Source organism: Octopus bimaculoides, chromosome 22 (genome assembly GCF_046866305.1).
Source record: "Octopus bimaculoides isolate indiv1 chromosome 22, ASM4686630v1, whole genome shotgun sequence".
Lineage (NCBI taxonomy): Eukaryota > Metazoa > Mollusca > Cephalopoda > Octopoda > Octopodidae > Octopus > Octopus bimaculoides.
In genome coordinates, this window is record NC_142949.1 from 778,201 (window position 1) to 801,289 (window position 23,089).

Consider the following 23,089-nt stretch of genomic DNA (forward strand, 5'->3'; position numbering starts at 1 on the left):
TCTCCTTCAGCATTTGACTGACTGGTGCAGCCCCACGCAGTGCTGTTTGGAAAGGTAAGAACAACAACAACAACCAATAATAAATGATTAAAAAGTAGAATAAAAATTTAATAGTTAAATTTTTCTGCAACAAAAATAAAAAATAAAAGAATGTGATTTTCATGTTTTTGCCATGGAACCAAAACAAAAGGAAAAAAAAAAAACCAAAAAAGAAAGATAAATGTTATGAACGATGTTGAATGAACTGAATGAAGCAGAGTTTTTGTTTCTCAACATTTGTCCTTTTCTGTCTTTTTTTTATTTTTTTTTTTTATAGAATCGAATATGATTTGTCAGAAGATGATTGGGGGAGGGGGGGGGGGGGGGGGGGGAGGGTAGATGAAAAATAAAAATTTACTCTTAATGGCCAAATATGGAAACATTCATTCTGCAGCTGTTTTGGTTGGGAAAATGAAGTTTTGTTTTTTATGAAGTCACTCGTTTTGATTTACATTCTTTTTTCTGTGTGTGTATGTATATGTATATATATATATATATATATATATAAATATGTGTGTGTATGTGCTTTTATTTAAATTTTTTTTGTAATCATTGACCAAATACAAAAGAGATGCAAGGAAAGGGTGGTGAGTGAAAAAAAATTTTTTTTCGGGGGGTTGGGGAAAACCGGAGAACTTCGTCACAGAACAGATCCACCCATGACGGAGATGTCAGAAACAGATGATTGAAGCAAATGGTGCCACAGACCAGGCGTTTTGCAGCTATACCGTAACTCTTAACACCAATGCTGACAGCAGGTTTAAAGGGAGTGCGAAAAACCCCTGCCCTTCACACCACTGAGAACTATTACCAGTCAGCCATTAAGTATTCATTCAAGAGGTGACATTTGATGGAGGGGGGTGGCATATATCCCTAACCACACAATAATATAGATGACTATGGTAACAGAAGACATAACAATGGGTGGGGGGTTTACGGTAAGGGGTTTGTTCTCTATTAAAATAACACCTTGTCAGAAATAAATTATTAATCTTACATCACAGGACAGTTTTGGTTTTACCAACTTAAATGATTATGTATTCCATTGTTAAAAAGCTCATTAACTGTTTCTTAATGAAGATAGAATCACAACAGAGTCCAGCATGGAGATTAGAGCCATGTTTTTAACTCTCTGATTGTGGTGGTCTTCAAATTTCACTGGGAGTAACTTTGCCCATCATTACTTTCGGATGAGGATGGGCTATAATCAGGTGAATACACCACAAGAGGAGGCAAGTACTGAAGTGGAAGTGGTGAGCAAAAGTTAGTTTTACTCCTGGAATTCAATGCCTAGTAACAACTGTCAATGATGCATTTGGGAAAGGCCAGAATGGCTCCACGGACACCTCTCTCCACGACAGGGAGTCAATACAGCTAATTGCCAGTGGATGAAAGGAATTTCATTATTAATAAACTAATAAAGACTTTATTAGCCTTGTTATTGTGTAAAATAAATATTTTATCCTTCAATAAATTGAAGATACCAGTCATGTGATTTAATCACCCCTTCAAATGAAAAACAAAGCCCTATTCTTCAAATAATCATCTACTCCTTGTTTTTTCATTAGTGCTCATAATCTTAATTACTCTTGTGCATTTGGAGATCTCAATACTAGATTCAACCAAATCTAGCTGAGATCTTACAGCTTCAAACTAACACTTGAACTCTCAATATTTTAGCTCCAGGCAATTTCACTGAAGTTCCAGTACCCTTTGGTAGTTTTTCCAATGAGTTTGACTGGGACATTGGTGCACACAAGTTTTGACGAGCATGTAAGCGTTAATGTCTTTTGTAAAGTTTCATTGTGAACTTAGAATCGTCAGAAAGAATAGATGTGATGATAAGCAGTAAACATATTTAGCAGCTATCTCTGTTGTGGTTGACAGAATGAAGAAACAGCCAAGTCGACAAGAGGTAAACTGGTATCACAAGATGGCATCATCACAACAATTTCACTTGTAATGTTTGAAATGCAAAAGAAACAACATACATGTGTAATTATACACACACACAGATGTATGTGTATGTATGTATATGTATATGTACATACACTCACAGATATGAATCCTAGTAAAACAATGGAACCCTAAGCATTCTCTTGTAAAAATATAAAAGTACCCTAACCCCTAAAATAAAGAAACAAATGAGATTCAAAGACCATTGCTCAGTCAGTGCTCTGACATCTTCCTTATCTTTCAGGCTGTAAAGAAATGTTCCAATCAAACCATTATCATCATTTCAGGTCCACCTTCCATTCCCTCCTTCTCTCTCTTACAGCTGGCCTTTTCCCATTCATCAATTTTGGCCTAGAAAGAGACAACACTTCCAGACTGTTTCTTAAAGTTCAATATTCAATCTTTTCTTATTTACACGCCAAACTGACAGCTGATATTCATCTTCCCTTGATAATTACGGAAGTAATATATTATAGTATACATATACACACACAAACATACATATACATGCACATCTGTGCATATACATATATAGATATATACACACACACCATCAACTAACCGGCTAAAACCATACACATTATACGTGTGTATATATATATATGCACACACGCAGATGTGTGTATATGCATGCACACATATGTGCAATGAGATCAAAGCAATTAGATTATGTGGGCGTATGTTGTAGTATATATATGTTTGGATGAATGTGTGTATGCATATCTGCCTATATATATATATATATATATATATATATATATATATACACACAAACACATATACATGTGTAAGTATATATATATATGTGTGTGTGTGTGTATGTATGTACAAGCACCAATGCAAGTATTATACATATAGAGGAATATTTACACATCTTTTGTGAATATTAAATTGCTATTTTATATAAATATATATTATCCACATGTGCATATGCATATACACACGCACGCATATATATATATATATATATATATATATATATATACACATACACACATAAATATACATACATATTTTTATCTATTTACACACATCTACATTATGTGTATGTATTTATTCTTTTACTGGTTTCAATCACTGGACTGTGACCATGCTGGAGTACTGCCTTCAAGTGTTTTAGTCAAGCGTATTGACTGTAGCACTATTTCAGTCTGGTATTTTGTCGATATCTATTTGCAGAACTGCTAAGTTATAGGACACAAAGGGAGATGACATAAACAATACCGGTTTTCAGACAAGTGCAAACATAAACACACAAAACAGATAAACAGACAGACACACACATTATATATTTGTGTACAGTAGGCTTCTGCATTGTACTCGAGGTTATAGAAGACACTTGCCCAAGGTGCCATGTGGTGAGATTGAACCAGGAACCATGAGATTGCTATGCCAACACTTTATACGCACATGCACATATATATATATATATATATATACATACACATACACACACACAAAAATATGTGTGCATGTATGTATATATCCATATACACACAGTGTATAATCCTTTCTATCACATACACAAAGTCATATACAAGTTTCTACATACACACGCTTGACTCTGGTGTATTGAAAAAAAAACAAAAAAAGGGATCAGAAATGAAGTCAGAATCTGAGTAACAGTTGGAATGTACTTCCCCAGGGCTGATATGTCACCAATCACCAGCACCACCCACCCACCCATTCTGCCCTCCAGCTAAACAGAAATTATACCAAGGGTCTTGCGAATCTTGCAGTCGGTGCAAGTGTCAAACTTGAAGCGGACGTTTTGCAGGAGCTGTCCACTTGAGACAATTGGAGTCAATGGTCTTGAAGTCTGGCGGACGTTTTGATTTTTTCTCCAAGAATTCATCAATCAGATCCTTTGGGAAGAGAAGTTGAAAAGAAAGAAAACGGTTTGTTTAACGATTAGTTTTAGATTTGCAGATAATTAATTACAAATTAACAACACAGTTCCAATGGAATTTGTGGAAGAGAGAGAGAGACCCAGGAAGAAATGGAACGAAGTATTGAAGACTGAGCTTTATGAAGGAGATGAGAAAGGAGTGAGATGCCGTTCCTGGTTGGCATTAGGAAGGGCATCTGGCCCTAGAAAACCATGCCTAAGCAGGGAGTGGGAAAGAATGCAGTCCCTGGATCTTTTGGTTCCTGACAAACCATCCAACACATCACAGCATGGAACACAGATGTTCAATGATGATCCCGGGATGGGGTGGGGGATGAAAAGCAATGTCAACTCTATTATAGATTTGGAATCAGGATTCAAGAGATGGGATGGGTTCAAAGAAAAAAAGAAAAAGAACAATACAATGAAATTCAAGACAGAAAAATGGAACACAAACCTGTCTTTTCAGAACTAAATGTTTTCCTTTCCAATATTTCAACATTCCAAGTGCTTGCAACGTACTGACTATATCATTGGCATTGATGGCTGTCTCTTGGCTGACGTCTGTAAATCAGGAGAAATGAACCAATGACAAAGCAATAAACAACATCACAACTGATGGATGAGAAATAAATCTTAGCTGCCAGCATGACCTGAGAGCTTGTATCATGCTTCCATTAATTGTTTTAGGTGACTGTGTGGTCAGAAGCAGACAGAGACTTGCTCTTCGTCTGCCGCACTCTTGACTCAGAGATCAATCAAGATGCAATCGTTGGAGAGAAAGACAGCTGCACAAGTACGCCTCTGGCGCTTGTCTTCAACAGCTGAGTATATTGAAGCAACATGAAACGATGTACCTTGTTCATGGACATAATGCACCACCTAGTGCAGAAATCAATCCCACAATCTTGTGATTCTGACCTTAATTGACACCCTAATCTCTAGACCACATGACCTCACACACAGTTGTACTATACACATAAATACTGCATGAATGGATGCATAAATACAAGCAAGAATGCATATCCATTCATTTTCATACACAGATGCATACATGTTATCTCACACACATGCACTTTTTTTTTTTTTGTGAGCATGCAGTTATTTTATTTCCTCTCTTTCTCTCTAATATCTCTCATTTATATTATATTCTTTCATTTTGTCATGGACCAAAATTCACATCATACTCCGGAGCTCTTCCATTCAAGCACAAACATAACTGAACATCATATGTCACGAGACTACAAAAATTACGTATTTGTTTACAGGTGTAAAAGCAAAACACCAAAAGAGAAATATAGATATTTCTGAAATCCTAATGAGTTTGTTCTTCAACACCAATCTCACTGGTATTGGTAGGACCACTAAAAGCCATAGGCTGCATTTCCATGACTAATTACTCTTTCTAACTTCGGTACAAGGCCAGCAGTTTTGAGGGGAGGCGTAAGTCAACAATTTTGTCAACAAGACTTGACTGATATTACATTTTATGAACCCTGAAAGGATGAAGGACAAAGTTGACATTTCTTGGGATTTCAATTCAGAACATAAAACAGCCAAAAGAAATGCTGCTAAGCATTTTCTCCAAATTTGGATTGTTTCCAAAGCAGTTTTAGTTGGGAGTATTTAGTTGATTCCCTCAACCCCACTACGTCACAGGTATTTTACTGACCCTGAAAGTACAAAATGCAAAGTTCACTTCAGTAAAATTTGAACTCAGAATGTAAAAGGCTAGACAAAATGCTATGAAGCATTTTGTCAGACATGCACAAGCCTGCTAGCTTGCTACAAGAATAACAACAACAATTTATCTTTTAAGACTTACTTATTTCAGTCATTAGACTGTGGCCAAGCTGGGGCACTACCTTGAAGAATTTCTTTTCAGTCAAATGAAACGACCCCAGTACTTATTCAAAGCCTGGTTCTTATTCTGCCAATCTCTTTTGACAAACCGCTAAGTTACGGGAACATAAACACCCCAGCACCAGTGGTGGGGGATAAACAGACACAAACATATTATAGATATATATATGATGGGCTTCTTTCAGTTTCCATCTACCAAATCTACAAATCTATGGTCAGCCTGATGCTGTAGTAGAAGACACTTGCCCGATGTGCCACGCAGTGGGATTGAACCCAGAACCAAGTAGTTAGGAAGCAAACTTCTGACTGCACAGCCATGCCCAAAGGTAATATTTCCCCCACAGCCTCAGATATTTTTTCATGGAACACTGGAAACAAATAATATTACTTGAACGATAGAGATGCTTGTTTACAACTGACAGAGCAACACCAGAACAAGAAGGCACCAACACATGCACACAATGGGCTTCTTTCAGTTTCTGTGTACCAAATCCATTCAACTCAAAGCTGCAGTAGAAGACACTTGCCCAAGGTGGTACACAGTGAGGCGGAACCCAAAAACCATGTGGTTAGAAAGTGAACCACAAAGCCAATTTTAGTTGAACTAATTTAATCCCAGTCTGATTTCTTTTTCTTTTTATAAGCCTGGTATTTATTCTATCAGTTCCTTTTGCCAAACTGCTATGTTACCTACACCTACCTTGTAATAAAAACAACATACACTTCTCTCTTACCTTTGATACATATTTCATTAGCTTTATATCGGTGCAAATAGTTTAACAGAACCTCTTTCCAGTAGCTACGGTAGCTAATAAGCCCAAGATCAGAGAGTGGACGCTCAGGTGATCCTATCTTCTGTTCCATTCGGCTCAGTAAATAACCTGTCATCAAAAGAGAGGAAAGAAAACATGTTTATAAACATTATTAGGGTTTACATTTGTGTTGGACTCTGCTACAAATTACTAATCAACAACAACAACAACTATAGTTTCATATTTTGGCACAAGGCCAGCAATTTTAACCCTTTAGCATTTAAACTGGCCCAAATATTTTATTGTTTTCTGTTCAAAATATCAACATCTGGCCTCTTACACCTACCCTACAATGTCATTCTAAAAATAAACAATAACATCATCAAAATCTCAAAGCTATGAGATAATCCCATGATTAATTCAAAACAATGTGAATAAATAAGCATTTCATTGGACAGAAGAATCGGGAGTGGACGGCTGATTATATCAACCTCAATGTTCAACTGGTACGTATTTTATTAACCACTGATAAAGTGTGATTTAGCTGCTATTTCTAGCATGTCAAGCAGTTGTTTAGAGCTTTCCTCATAGCAAGTTTAAACAGTTACATGTTTGGCCATGCAGCAGCACAAAGTCTGGGACGGCACACCAGGAATTGATCCCTCAGCGGGCGGCACTCTGTTGACTCAGTCAAGTGTGACTCTAAACAAATTAATGACAGCATGTAAACAACAAATATTGGAACAGGGTAGAAAAATCAGTCAAACTGAAAAATGTCTTACTTACTAAAATCTATTAACATTTTGCCATAGCCCTGACGCATGAATTGTGGAAGTGTGAGGATACAAGATACATTGTAATTCAAAAAGGAATTTTTTTCCTGAAATCAAAATGTAAAAATAGAATGTTGTAAAAATAGAAAAATCATCATTGCCACCACCACCAGAGAATATAAAAAAAATATTCATTAAAATTGCTAATGAAATAATTATTTCATCAGGTTTAAGACTGTATAAAGGGAAATGTCAGAGACAACTGAATCAACTCTAGAATGCTGGCAGCGTTACTTTCATCTCTAAAGGAAACAACCTTCGTGGAATTTGAACTGGGAATGTAAAGACAGGCAAAATGGTTAGCGTCATTTTTCCTGGTCTGCTAATGATTCTGCCAGCTCACCACCTTTGCTAGACATCTAATATAGTAAGAAGTAAAGAATATGGTTTACCTTTGAAAAATAGCCAACGATATGGCATCCACTGGAATCATTTTCAGTCATGACGTAGAATAAGAAGGGCTCAACATCGAAGTACAGGGTTTTATGGTCTAAAAACAGTTTAGCTAACAAACATAGATTTTGACAATAAACCTGCAGAAAATGTATGAAAAAAAAGGAAATGTAGGCATCTTACATAGAAACAGAATTTGTTTGATTAAGTAAACTATTCCTGTCATGCTTTATAGTTAAAAAGCCTTAAAATGTATTTTAAAAAAAGTATGTAAAACAGAAAGCAGCTAACAGTGAGCATGTTATTTATGTATGGATAAAATAATTGAATGAACCACAAATTCATATCAAGAGAAAGGTTCATGGAAAGCTTGAAGTTTGGATGAAGAATTAGTTGACATTTCAGAGTTTTTTTTAAGATTGATATTCTCATAGTGAAGACAGAATGCCATAGAAGGATCCACCAAGAAAATGTACTAGAATTTAATTCTGTGATGAGTCACTAAGCTCTGATGCGATCACACATGTTGAAAATAGCTGCCGAATTTCCCTTAACCCTGCAGCATTCACAATATTCTGTCCAAAGTAATGCTTATTTATTCATATTGTTTGGAATTAATATACATTATCTTGTGGCTATGAGATTTTGAAGAAGTAACTCAATTTTTTAGAATGATATTGTTGGGTTGGTGTGAGAGGCCACATATGGCCAGTTTGAACATGAAACAGGTAGAATATATTGGCTGGAAATGGCCGGTTTGAACACTAAAGGGTTAAACCTGCACCCTGCTCTGTTAAAAAGGAAGGAAACATGTATCTCAGCTAATGTAGTACTGCATGCCTTGAAAAAAAAGGAGATTGATAGCTTGAAGATCTTTGGTTAGAGGGCTGTGCAATTAGAGGTGACCCCTACAGGTCACCACTACCACCATCAGGTCATTCAGTGCCTTTTCGTGGAATTCATTCTGTTGCAATTATTCAGACCAGTCCCTTAGATTTCTCTCCCTACACTCATGTACAGCATGAAGATCTTCAGGCTTCATGTCAACTTCACCAGCCTAAGAGGTCCCTATAATTCTGAATAATAATAATAATAGTTGTCATCATCGTTACCATTTTTATGTTCATTTTCTATCCTGAGTTTGATAGTCCATTATAACACAAGTCAATTTCTACATCTCTCTATATAGATCAATGGACGACATCTCACTTTTGGCATGGCTCTGAAAAACGAGCCACACAAATAACTGCTATAACCAGTAGTTCTCAATGTTTTCCACTTTAAGACTCACTGGTGACTTAAAGAGGAAAAGTGAAAAATTGAACAAAAAATGAGGCATACTTCACACAGACAGTGCTTACAAACATAAATCTAGGAAGAAATAATATAAAACTATGGTTAACTGTGTTTTACTAATCATATCTGGTCTGTATAATTACTAATATGTTCTATTTATCTTCACTTAAACATGGATATTCTCTTAGAACAAACTACACTGTGCTAGATAGCATGGGAGAAACTCTCATAATGGCTTTTGGTGCAAATGCACTCTTGTTTATATTGCTAGTGAGGAGGGAAATCCCTGCCACTGCCAAGACGACCAGATCATGTGATTTTGACCTTCCTTGGTCTTATCAATGGTAGACGTTTGACCATTAGAGATAGCATCTCTTTGCCAGTTACATATTGAAAAACATTGCCAGAACAGGTGCTGTTGCACACCACTTATAACTAGAAAATATACACTTGATTTTTATCACTAGCACATGACCACATTAAACCGTTAGCATTTAAACTGGCCATATCAGGCCCAAATATTCTATATGCTTTATGTTCAAACTGGCCAGATCTGGCCTCTCACACCTAACCTATAACGTCATTTTAAATATAATCACATGACTGAAATCTCAAAGCTACAAGATAATGGCAGGATTAATTTAAAACAATATGAGTAAATAAGCACCGTATTTGATAAAAGTAATCTGAATGCTAAAAAGTTAAATCAATCCCAGTACTTGACAGGTATTTTATCAACCAGGGAAGATGACAGAGAAAACTGCTGCCTTCAAAACATAACAAACTATAGCTAAATATTGCAAGGCATCTGATGTCCTAACACTTTGACCAACATGATTTGAGAAGCTGAAGACAAACCATTCCATGTAATAGTTCAATGTAGGACACAATGAAGACATGATCATCCTTTAATGACCCCTTTTCCATTGGTCAGATGGAGTATAGTTGAAGCAGATTTCCTATGATGAGATGCCCTTCTTGTTGCTAACCTTCAGCTGTTTCCAAGTAAGGTAACATTTCCCAATGGACAGGCATGTTTTGCAGAATATTATATGACTTACAACAATCACACAATGTCAAGTCAAGCAAACACACACACACACACACACACACACACACACACACACACACACACACACACACACACACAACACACAGACACACACACACATGTACAATACCTTATTTTTCTGCCCATCTACTTCGAACACTGAAATATTGTTTTTACGATAAATCTCATCACCAGGGGGATGCCGCCAAACACATTTCGCCTGCAATAAGAGAAAAGAACAAAATAGGTTCCCAAAACTTTTGACTCCCTCTGTCTCTCATCAAAAAATTATTAACAGAAAAATAAATCTTATATCTTTTACCCATTTCAGTCATTAGACTGTGGCCATGCTGGGGCACCGCCTTGAAGAACTTCTAGCTGAATGAATCGACCCCAGTACCCTATTTGTTCATTTTTAACCCTTGTATTTAATCTATTAAGTACTACTGACAGAAGGAAAAAGCCCTCAAGGAGTTTTAGTTGAATGAATCGAGCCCAGTACTTCTTATTTTTAAAGCCTAGTACTTACTTTATCAATATCTTTTGCTGAACTACTAAGATATGGGAATGCAAACACACCAACACCTGTTGTCAAGCGGTGGTGTGTGTGTGAGAGACACACACACAAAGTGCTTCTTTCAGTTTCCATCTCCCAAATCCACTGACAAGACTTTAGCTGGCCTGAGACTATAGTGGAAGACATTTGCCCAAGGTGTGACAGCGGGACTGAACCTGGAACCATGTGGTTGGAAAGCAAGCTACTTACCAAACAGCCATACCTATGCAACATTTTCCAAATCCCCATTACACAAAAGCAAAACATCAACAGATGCAAACTTACCAAATGTCGGCGTAAAATAGTAGCCGTTTTCATATATTTCAAACAGAATTCACAGAGGTAAACTTTTGGAAGGCGGGCATATTCATCAGGATATGGAGAAGAATACCAGGTATTCATTTCAAAGCGGCCAATTTCCAACTTTTTTATCCGGTATTCTTGAATATCACTGAGCTGATAATGCTGTGTCATTTCATGTTCCTGAAACAGAAAATATCTCAGAGAAGTCAAGTACTGAAGAAAAGAAACGGTATACTCCACCATGACATCATTTAACATCCATTTTCCATGCAAGCACGAGCTAGATGGTTTGATCAGAGCTGGTAAGGGAGGCAGGGAGGCACCAGACTCTACTGTTTGTTCTGGCATGGTTTCTACAGCTGGATGCCCTTCCTAATGCCAACCACTCAACAGTGTTTGTGCTGGGTGCTTTCAATGTGGCACCAGTATCAATTCTGCTGTGGTGGATGGGTCTTCCTGAGTAGAGCAAGATGCCAGATACCTTGGTCCTTTGTCATCTCCTTCGTAAGGCTCAGTGTCTTGAGATTGGCCCTAAAAATCATCCCCTTTTGATTCTTTCTGTAAAATCAACCCCTCTACTCAGTTGACATTCCCACATCTATTTTTAAAAAAAATATTCTCTTGATCCTTAAAATTACTAGATTATAACTTGTAATTATGCAAATTTTAAGTAAATTACAAACTTACAACAAATGCTGATTAATATTCAGCACAGGTTATAGATGCTCTCTCTCACTCATTACCTATCTAGACATAAACACATATATCATCACAATTGCTTTCCCACTTGCTGTTTTCCATGCTGGCATGGGTTGGATGAGGCTTCTACAGCTGGATGCCCTTCTTTATTTGGGAAGGCATCCAGCTTACATTTGATAAACAGTAGGATCAAACTAGGTGATTGCAAAGCAAACTTTTTAATGACAGTTAAGGGTGTGTGTGTTTATGTGTAAAGGTGTACGACATTGTGGTTAGGGTGTTGGTAGGTATTGAATATGTTAGGACTGTGTTGAACCTCAATGCCAGCATTGGCATGGCTTCTATGGCTGAATGCCCTTCCTAATGCCAACCAATTTACAGAGTGTACTGGATGTTTTTTCATGACACTGGCACAGGTGAGTTTGCCAAGTAATTTGCAAGACAAAGAAAAAAAAAAAAGAAGCTCACTCAACTGTGTGGTGTTGTAACAGAGGGAGAGGTGGCTTTATGCCAGGTGTTGAAAGGCTAAAATGTGACAGAGGCTGCAAGTACAGGTGTAATTATTTTCTAGGCCACAAGTTGTACCTGAGTTTTGCTCCTCACATAGCAGCGTTTCTAAACTGCCCTGTTGACAAATTTAGACAGAGTTGAGCAAACTACCAAATATTGGTTTCAAATTTTGGCACAACATCAGGTGGATAAGGGAAGATAAGTCGATTACAGTGATCCCAGTGCTCAACTGGTATCTCTTTTATCAACCCTGAAAGAATGAAAGGCAAAGTCAACCTCGGCAGAATTTGAACTCAGAATATCAAAATGGACAAATGACCAAAAATATTGCCTACCATCTGTTCACATGCGCGAGCTTGAGCCTCTCGGAAAAGCTGTAAATCATATTGTGATGCAAGCCCCTTCAACAACGGTTCCCTTGTTCGACCATTCTTTGTCCTGTGTAGAAGATGTTCAGCTTTGAGGTCGTGTGTCAAAGCAACATTGCCTTTCTTCCTCATTTCTATTACTTTTTGAGCTTTTTCTTTCTGTTCTTCTGTTGGTTGCTGCAATGAAACATGGAGTCAGATTAGTCAAGGTCTATATTTCTATGTAACAGTTACACACACACACACACATCATCAACATTTAACATCCGTTTCCCATGCTGGCATGGGTTGGATCGCTTGACAGGAACTGCATCAGGTTCCATAGTGTGTTTTGGCTTGGTTTCTATGGCTGGATGCCCTACCTAACGCCAACTACTCCACAGAGTGTACTGGGTGCTTTTTATGTGGTACCAGCACCTATACCATTGTTTTTAGGATCTCGTTTCTGTTGTGGTGGGTGGGTCATCTCGAGTACAGCAATGCGACACATCTCTGTCTTCTGTCATGTTCATAAGGTTCAGCATTTTGAGACACTTCCTCCCATGTCTTCCTGGGTTGCCCCTTTCCAAAACTCTCGCCCACATATAAAAATACAATCTGACAGGGTTCACTTTCATTCCCTACCCTCTTACTTCTTCCGAGTGGCACTCAGCTTCAGCTTACTCAAAGGCTGGGATTTGTTCTCTTTTTTAATCTTTTACTTCTTTCGCTCATTTCACAGATGGTTTGACCAGAGCTGGGAAGCTGGACCAGGTTCCAGTCTGATTTGGCTTCGTTCCAGTGGCTGGATGGCCTTCCTAACACCAACCACTTTACGTTGGTTTAGATTTAAAAAACAAAAAAAAATGCTTCCATCAAAATTTCATGCTAAATTATGTTCTAAACACCTGCATAATGATGACAGTGTTCCTTCAACAAAGTCTTCATTATTTTCAAAATCAATTGAAACGAAGGCAGTGTATTTCAATACAAATAACAAAATGGCTAAACAAACTCTCTTATTAAAACTGTGACAAATAATTTAAAAAAATCAAAACTATTTTTTAAAAAAGCAATGAAATACTTACTTGCCGTCGAAGGTCTCGCCGTTCATTTAGGTTTTTCACAATTTTCTTTCTCTCTTCAGAAGATTTTTGTCTTTCCTCAAATCGCTTCTAAAAGAAACGACATAGATATTAACTTTTTTTGTCAACATGTATATATACTGTAAAGTGGCACGCTTTATACAATATGCTGGAAATCAATCAAACTTTTAAAATACCAATAACATTATTATCATGAATTTAATGCCTGGCTTTTTCTATCCTGGCACAAATTAGGTGATTCTTCTAGTCCCAGTTGTAGTAGTAAAACTTATGCCAGGGCAAGAGATAAACTTTGTATATGAAGACCGAATCGAGCAGATTCTGCAGCAGAAACCATCACGGTTCAACAGAGAGGAAGGTGACTCCAGCAACACATTGTGGAATGCAGAGAGAAAGATGACACGAGCAAGACATGCATCCACTGCATCTGTCTCCATCCCTTGTCATCTTGACTTGGTCTTCCCATTGGACCGAGTCAAAACAATCGTCACAGATGGCAGAGTCAGATTGACAGGACACAACCTTTTTTTTTTCCATTTTAAAACAAAGTCATCAGTGATCCTTAAGGATGACCAGATGGTCCTCATTGCTCTGACAGACAAACACATAATAAAATGGTAAATAAGATACTTTAATGAGTTAGTATTTCTATAATTAGAAATTGTTGCAACAGGCCCATTCTTAGTGAATGCTATTTAATCAAATTCCTTCAAGAATATTGGATTTTAAAACATTACAAATGTAACAAGAGCACTCAGAGAACCCAAACCTCCGCCAAGGAAACACCAACATTCTCTCAACGATTAGCCAGAGAAGATTTTTAAAACGACAATACCTGAAATAAGCTCAACTGCTCTCAGAAACGAGAATACTAAAAATGAACCCAACCGCTCTCAAAAATTAAAAAAACAGAAAAAATAATCCAGAATCCTTGTCTGGTACCGGATTGATCCCAAAATCTCATCAGTTCATGCCAGTCACAAGGCCAAACATCTCTGAAAGTTTCATCCATCCAGTAGTTCTTGAAATATCTTATCCACAGACAAACAAACACAACTGGAAGCAATACTTCTGCCTTAGCGAAGGCAGAGGTAATAAACAAATCAGTAGCAAGACATTCTATTCTGGTAACGTACGTGGTTCCACTGACTCTAATCCATGGTTCTCCGCTGCCTCCTACTTTACAGACCTTTGTCAATTTAATTCGACCAAAGAATGTTTGCAATGAAGACATAAATAATCATTTTTTCCCAAGACACAAAACTAATATTGCAAAGAAATGGCAAACCATCTTTTGGGGTTTTCCACTCTGCAGCATCTTCTTCCTTTCCTATTTAACTACTCTTTCACTGAGGCAGAAAATGTGTTAGTCTGAGGTTTATGTTCAAGAAGTGAGAAGTTATCCATTTGCAGAGTTTAAACTTTTGGAAAACTGGAATAAGATCTATTACAGGACAAAAACCTTGAGTAAAGGAGGTGGACAAAAAAAGAGGGCAGTGGGAGGAGGATAGAATGAAACGAACTTACTTTACACTCGTCAGCGGTGGTGTTGTGGTAGAGAGGGCATCCTGATATGGTCCGATGTGTTTCATGCTTGCCAGTCATGTGACCTACAAAATCAAGCCATTCGAAACATAAACAGGAAAAGACAATAAATACCTATTATTGAAAAAAACAGAGCAATAAACTTGAAACTGAGTGATGCACAATTGGAACACTGCTGTGAGCATCAAGACACTCATTCTATTTTCATTAAATAAAGGTTTTGAGCAGACGAGGATAGAAAATCAATTTGCCTTTTTATATGTGGCCACTAACACATTCTCTCTGCTGTTGAACTCACAATGTATGTGTGTATATGTGTATATATATATATATATATATATATATATATATATAATATATAAAATGAGGAGTGTATATTTAGTTTTGATATTTGTACATGTGTGTGTGTGTTTTTATACAAGGTCTGATCAATAAGTATCTGGACTGCTATAGAAAATTTACTGAAAATTTATTTCAGCAGAATGGACATATTACTGTTGTGAAAACATTTAAAATCTAAGACTTTGATTTTAAATGTTTTCACAACAGTAATATGTCCATTTTTCAGTAAATTTTCTATATCCTTGTGCAGCTGAAGATTGCTCTGCATCTTGCATTTAATGTAATGCTCGCATTACTTAAATAAATAGAGTAGCATGAAACGTGCGTACTGCAATAACCTTTAAAATCTGTCTTGCTTTTTATCTATTTATATATATATATATATACTGACGACTCACCTCTTGAATCACATCCTGGGAATGGACATCTGGAATTCTCATTGTAATCTGTAAGAGGTGTAGCCCGTTTCTCTGCAAGCCCATAGAGTGCCTGGAGCTTGGCATTTGTAATCTTATCCTCTTTTGAAGTTATCTGACCGTTTGGGTCACACTCCGTATCACTGCTGGACTCAGACTGCACTCTCTTTTTCTTCCTCTCTACACTGGTCTTCTGCAAACCTGAAAATGAAAACCACAATCTCCACTTTCAGATAAATAACAAAAAAGAAAAACAAAAACGAGGTAAAAAAGGCATTATATGCTGACCAGTTAAATATTGCTTCTTCACTGTTATTGGAGGCCATTAGCAGAGTTCATTTGGCTGCAATGATTCATGCTTAACCTTCTATGTCCACAACAATCTCACCAATCTGTAAAGGGTTTCTACAGAAGCTATGGGCATTGCCACTTCATCATTTAGTAAATTACATAAAGATGGTTATATATTTCTTTTGCTGAACCACTAAGTTACAGGGGCATAAGCAAACCAACATCAGTTGTAAAGTGAAGGGCAGAGGGAAACACACACACACACACACATGTATGACAGCTTCTTACAGTTTCCATATACCAAATCCACTCACAAGGCTTTGGTCAGCCTGGGGGTATTGTAGAAGGCACTTGCCCAAGGTGCCATGTAGTAGGGCTGAACCCAGAATCATTTGGTTGGGAAATAAGCTTCTCAACCAGACAGCCACACCTACACGCATTCTTTGTATGACTTTTATTTCACACTAAAAAACTGAAATTACTCTCTTGCCGACCCTATATATATATATATACACATATATATATATATATTTGTGTATAATGCCCCTGTAATTAAGAAAGTTGTATCCCAACCATGTAGTTTCAGTCGTATTCTGTTGCACCTTGGGCAAGTGTCTTCTACTACAGCCCTGGCTAGCCAAGCTTTTGTGAGTGGATTTGGTAGATGAAAACTGAAAGAAGCCTGCTATATATGTATTATATATGCATACATGTGTTTGTGTATTCTTGTCTTGACATTGTGCAACAGTTCTCAACAAGCATCACTGTCATGTAAGCAGTATTGTTAATCTTCTGTAAAAACATGTCTAGCCACAGAAATATATCCTTCTTGGAAACAAATGAGGGCATTTGGTCATAGAAAACTGGCCTTGATGAATTTCTTCTGACCCATGCAAGCATATTAAAATCGATATTAAATATAATGATATGAAATATACTGACATGTAGTCAAACTTCTGAAAAAATAATTTAACTCTATTACATTGTTATATTCTCCTAAATAAAAGTTAAAATTTTGCTGTCTAATAACCATTCATTGTATGTATCTGTTTTAATCACGATTTTGGTGAGAAAAAGTATGAACTAAACATGGAGGTTTACAATAGGTTTTGAAAAGTAAAATCGCTAACCTGAAGACCGACGAGTAACCCTGGTTTGAGACAACATGTCTCCATCTTCACTTTCGAGTGGGGAGTGGTCGCTGTCATCCGATGTTACTTCAACTTTCTACAGATTTTTAGAAGGAAAAAACAATCAAAATTCATTAAAAAACTGAACAATATAAAATACATATTGTACATATTAAAAGCAATGACACCTGTATAATATTGAGAGTGATAAATAATTTTCTTATTTTCTTGGGGGTTTTTTTTTGGTATCTTTTACATACTCACATTAACAACTTTCATAATGTACCTTTTCCAACAATACCTCAACCAAAATGTTGTAATTATCACTAATTTTAGTAAAACACTGGATGTCAGTATTGACAGCTCAGGTAAACCAGTAAGATTATAATTTTTTTTAACTTTTAACGATAACCCCAAGCTTTTAGCATTCAACCTGACCATATCTGGCCCAAATATTCTCCCTGTTTTATGTTCAAACCATCAAAATTTTCTTTATACAGATTTGCATGTGTGATACTTGTAAAGCAAATTTGAATATTTCTCTTTCTGAAACAATGCCAGTTTCAGAAGCACAAGAGTCTAAAGAGTACTCAGGTCTTGTAGTAATATGACTGTGTCCTAACAGACACTGTAAACCTTGTGAATGAGCTGAAACTGCACACACACACACACACACAAAAGATGTGTTAGCTGTTGGGGGTGAATCTATTTTATCAAATTCCCAAAACTGAACAGAACATGAGAATTTTCATCTTTTATTTTTCATTTATTTGTTTGAAATGGAGAAAAAGGGCTGCATCCATGGCCTTTGCAGGCCCTCACAGACCAATGAGCTTGACTGATCGGAGAATGTTAGCTCTTACAGGTCAGGTGAAATGGTGATTAAAACAAAGATGATAATGCTTTTCACTGACAGTTGCTTTAAGCAGTTCTAAGATGAAGATCAATCATTTTAATTGCTGGCTAATTATTCAAACCCTATTATTGATACTGTGCCAGATAAGGGTTAATTTCCTCCATATGATAATTCACAAACAGCTGTGGGTGTTAAGATGCTAAGCTACAAGACCGAACAACTTATCCCACTTAAACAGTCGAGCCGGGGTCATGGAAAAAATATTTTTGTCTCAAAACTTCAATATATTAGATAGTAATCATGAACTATCTGGAGCAGGGGGTAGGGATCCATTATAATACCAGGGTCAAATCACAGATGCATAAGAGCCTGTGGGTGAGAGAGTACAACAAATTCCACCCAGACTCCTCTTCTCCACCATCCTTTCTCCCTTTCTTGCTGAAGCAGCCATGTTACCACCTCTCTTTCCAACTTTAGCCTCTCAACACCTGGCACAAAGACCACCACCCTATCAAGGGAACTTGTCTTACAATGTTACTTGATCTCACTAGTGTTGGTATCATGAAAAGAAAAAAAGCACTCAGTACATTCTGTAAAATGACTGACATTCGGGAGAGCACCCAGTTGTAGAAATCTTGCTGATGTAGATACTGGAGCTCAACACAGCCCTCTGGCTCTAGGAATCTTGTTGAATAATCATCCAAAACATGTAAGCATGGAATACAGATGTTGAACGATGATGAAATTTCTAAATATGTAACTATTAAATTACTCTTTTGATTAAGACTGATTTTTGGAGTGTTTATAAGAGAGTAGTTTCAAAACAGAATGTGAGTGGACAAAGGATTCTCCACTGATGTAGAGAGGTACAGCTCATCATCAGAGACTGTCTGAATCCTTTCACAACCAAAAATCTATGTTGTTCTTATCAAGAAAGTATAATACCAACTTTTTGTAGATGGAACTTATTGATACTTCTACACTTAAGGTAGAACAATTTTTACAAGAATAAGGAAAGGAGCTATCGAAATTTTTGAAAAGAAATTCTGAATCAACAACAACGATTGAAAATTAAATATATATTTATCGAACTGTTTGGCTTTTTTTTTTTTTTGTCCAGAACAAAACTAGCAGTCTGGAAATTTGCCCTCTGGGGGACAGAGTTAAGAAATTTCAATTTTGAAAGCTAACAAACTTTGACTTCTAAGCAGAGCACATCTCAGAATCAAATAATATTACTGGTCTCAGAAGTTCTGCAATTGTGATGGGCCTAGCATCTTCCTTTAAACCAAATCATTGAGAGAAGTAGGACAAAAATCTTGCATAAAGTGAAGTTCAATCAACTCCAATACTCTCAAATGCATCTTACGTCCATCAATAGCCTGAAATTCCCATTATAGCTATGTGTCTTATGAATTATATGAACATATATACACAACCTATTGACAGCATAAAAGCTTACGGTAGCATCGAGACAAACAGTTAGTTATTGATGCAAGCTTAATTTCTCTGCATTAAGTCTAAAATTCCCTCAAGCTTTTTTTTATAATAGCAGAAACTACAACACAACAAAAAGTATTAGTAAGAAAAGTGACAACAGGAAAGGTTTTTTTAAATTCAATATAAATGTTTAATCAGTCTCTGCTTTCCCACCTGCATCCACTCACTATGTTTATCGATAATTACCAGAGAGAAAATCATAAGTGACACATATAATGCTTAACGTTGTGGATAGATTCCACGTAGAGTTTCAGAATGCCCTGCATTATATATTGCAACCTGGATGGTGGGGGTGGGGGTGTGCATATATAGTATTTCGATAAACTTCAAAAGATTCTCAACGGCGTCATATCAGATTCATCCTCATCATCGTTTAACGTCCGCTTTCCATGCTAGCATGGGTTGGACTAAACTAAAACTGCGTATTCTATATTTTTACAAAACACAAAACAATTTAATGTAACAGTCCTATAATAAAAGCAACCGTATGTATCTACCTTGAAGTACTTTTATCATAACTAGACTACAGAGCCTCTCCATATATCTTCACGCATACACACGGGTATCCTCGGCAGATTTCTGCTTTATTACGTCTGCTCGTTATATTGTGTGAAATGCCACGACTAAAAGATTTGCGAAGTATTTACCAATGAAGAGAACATCACAGGAAAGGGGGAAATCAACGTTGTGTAGTGTTATGAGAGCGGTGAAAATAGGGGTCTGAACCGAAATCGGACAGTAAATAGGGATCAGCTCAGCGGGAACATTCTCTGTTTACGCAGATGATTCATAGGTTTGGGAGCATCAGCCAAAATCTCCGTCTTTAATAGTTAGAACATATTGGTTAATGCAATCCGACATTGCACTCAAAAGACGAGGTAGTAATGGCTGGAATGCCTTTGATCAAAGAAAGACCTACTCGAGCAGGGTCGGCCTGGAATGGGGGGGGGGGTTATGTTATACAACGCACAACAACCGGGAACATAGATGTATACAGCTCTCTCTTAATAGAAATTTGTTATCACGATGAAATGGAGGATAACAGCTATATATAAATATATATAAATACACGCGCGCGCGCGAAGATTGTGAGAAACGGACAGTTCTCAGTCAAAATACTGTTTCGTTTGAATCAAGGAATTAAACAAAACTTCACGAGATAAAACATTTTTATAGTAAAACGGTAGATCGATGACTAACAAATATCCCCCCCCCCCCCACAGTGCGACACGGAAGAATTTAGCTATATTCTAATAATGATTAATATACATATATAAGAGATCTAGCGGCGAAAACCCGTTGCCTTTTAACTACTTCAACAAAAATAGATACGACATTGACAAATTTCAGTTTCAAATTGATTTCTATAGGAATGATGATGCAAGACGAAAAACTAATGAAATTAGTCTTGAACACAAGAGAAATCCAAACACAAGAGAAAGCTTAGAATATTTAAAAACTCAGACAGCCTTAACGATCAAGGGAAACCAATACATACATACATATAGGCCTGGATCAAAACTCGAAAACGAAGTCCTAAAAGTGAGGGATCGCTTTGTAGCGCAAACGTTTAGATAAACTGAGCCCCGAGTTTGCATCCACGTGTGATTGAGAATGCATCAACTCTGTGTATATGTATGTGTGTGTATATATATGCTGGAGGTTTTCTTTCCTTTATCAACTTTTCTACTAGAATATTTTCATCAGTCTTTACCCAGCATATCCAGTACGAAATATCCATGAGGTAAAGCTGAATAGCATAAATAATAATGGTCCCAGGGTAAGGAATGTGTACAGTCGGTAGACATTAAGAAATATCGGTCCGTCACCGGACACGGAATCGTCTGAAATAGCTAAATGCATGACAATGTTTTTAATACATCGTTGCACGGTATTTAGAAATCACATCTTGTATTGGCAAACAGAAGAATAGCTGCGCAAAAGAAATCCTATATATTCAGCACCACCGATAAAGAAATATACCGATTATTTTGAAGCCAAAGTGCTGTTAATTAGAACCAAGGACCATATTTATATATGAATGTAATTACAACATCCACTTTTAAGTGGGGATAGATATATATACACACACACACACGATAGATAGGAGAGAGAAGAGAGAGAAAGAAGAATTGTCCTCGGATTCTACGATTCAGTCTTTGTCGCAAAACTAAATCAATAAATCTATGAATGGTAGTCACCAGGTTGCAAGAAGGAAATGTTACAAAATAAACCGGCATGATTGTTTCTTTTTTCCGGCATACAGCGATGGATTGACTGGGAAAAACCATGTTCAAACGAAGAAACATTTTCCAAAGCAAACACAAGACTAAACACGAACATACACATTTCTGTATCTTTTGTAAATTTGCTCAATCCATTTTTTAAAAATGATTATCAATATAAATACATATTACGAGATGTACTTTTATCGGAGACGATGGATTTTCCAGATATTTGTCAGCCAGATCAAACCATCTCCGATTTCTAAGCTTGTCTAATAACAAAATATCCCTGGATGTGTTTAATAGATTACAGTTAAAAACCAGGTTCATATACACACATATATACACCTTATATCTACACACACACACACCTATGTGCACACACAGTCAATATAAATACATATGACGGAAACAAGAAATATTAACCAAGGTTATATACATAAATGAACTTATATATATAATATATATACACACACACACATTATACCAGCACATACAGTATATATGTTTATATATAAGAGACACACATATATCATATGTGTCTATGAAGGGAAAGAGGAAATTTGAACTTACGCTGGGCTTTCGTTTTGGCATGACTTAAAACTGTTCCTATCGAGAATAAACGGTTCTATGAAGGAATGAGGCCTTAGTGCAGGGAAGAAGAAGCAGAAGAACAGCAACGGCTGAGGAAGTCGACATGATAATAATGCAACAAGTTTCGCCAAACAACACAAGACTGGCGGAATTTGGGGGAGACACACAGCGCCATCTGCAAACAAAACAAGGGAGGAAAACAACAAAAAAAGTATAACCAACAAACAAACAAAAAAACAAAATAACAGATAATTAACCGGAAGTGGAAGGGAGAATTTATTGTAGGCTGGCACCACTTAATAAATATAGATGTATCGGGGAGGTTTTATTGATTTTTAATTTCGTTTTATTGTTCTCTCTCCTCTTTGAGGCTGTAGCTGTGTTGAATGGTTAGGTTAAGCGTTGTGGTTCTCGTTTACGTATGGACCCCCCCCCCCGTAACCATTCGATGTTTAAAAACTAGTTTTATAGATATTTCTTTCAAAATTGTTATTTTGTTTTTTCACACATCTAAGCTGAACTATGTGAAACGTTGGAGAAAGAAACTGAGGTAGTTTCATCCATAATAACATTTGAGATGTAAACATTAACCTAACAT

General features: G+C 36.8%; 1 protein-coding gene across 1 annotated transcript; it reads right to left on the bottom strand.

Annotated features, from left to right (window-relative positions):
* Window positions 1-80: 80 nt before the first annotated feature.
* Window positions 81-22,666, bottom strand: LOC106877126 (histone acetyltransferase KAT7). The gene is made up of 13 exons (XM_014925923.3): window positions 22,471-22,666; window positions 17,317-17,413; window positions 15,878-16,096; window positions 15,120-15,202; window positions 13,575-13,661; window positions 12,475-12,684; window positions 10,913-11,110; window positions 10,202-10,291; window positions 7,724-7,864; window positions 7,285-7,378; window positions 6,481-6,627; window positions 4,341-4,447; window positions 81-3,860 (listed from the first exon to the last, which is right to left on the bottom strand). Exons 1-13 carry the CDS (start codon window positions 22,489-22,491, stop codon window positions 3,747-3,749), a joined length of 1,608 nt encoding a protein of 535 aa, XP_014781409.1. The 5' UTR covers window positions 22,492-22,666; the 3' UTR covers window positions 81-3,746.
* Window positions 22,667-23,089: the final 423 nt, after the last annotated feature.

What these genes read in the sequence shown, in the direction of transcription:
- LOC106877126 (XM_014925923.3), bottom strand. Translation starts at nt 22,491, where the DNA reads ATGCCAAAACGAAAGCCCAGC. An exon ending in TAGATGGGCAGAAAAATAAG is followed by an intron (nt 7,865 to 10,201) that starts GTATTGTACATG and finishes CATTTTCTGCAG; the next exon opens with GTTTATTGTCAAAATCTATG. An exon ending in ATTTAGTTCTGAAAAGACAG is followed by an intron (nt 3,861 to 4,340) that starts GTTTGTGTTCCA and finishes CTCTTCCCAAAG; the next exon opens with GATCTGATTGATGAATTCTT.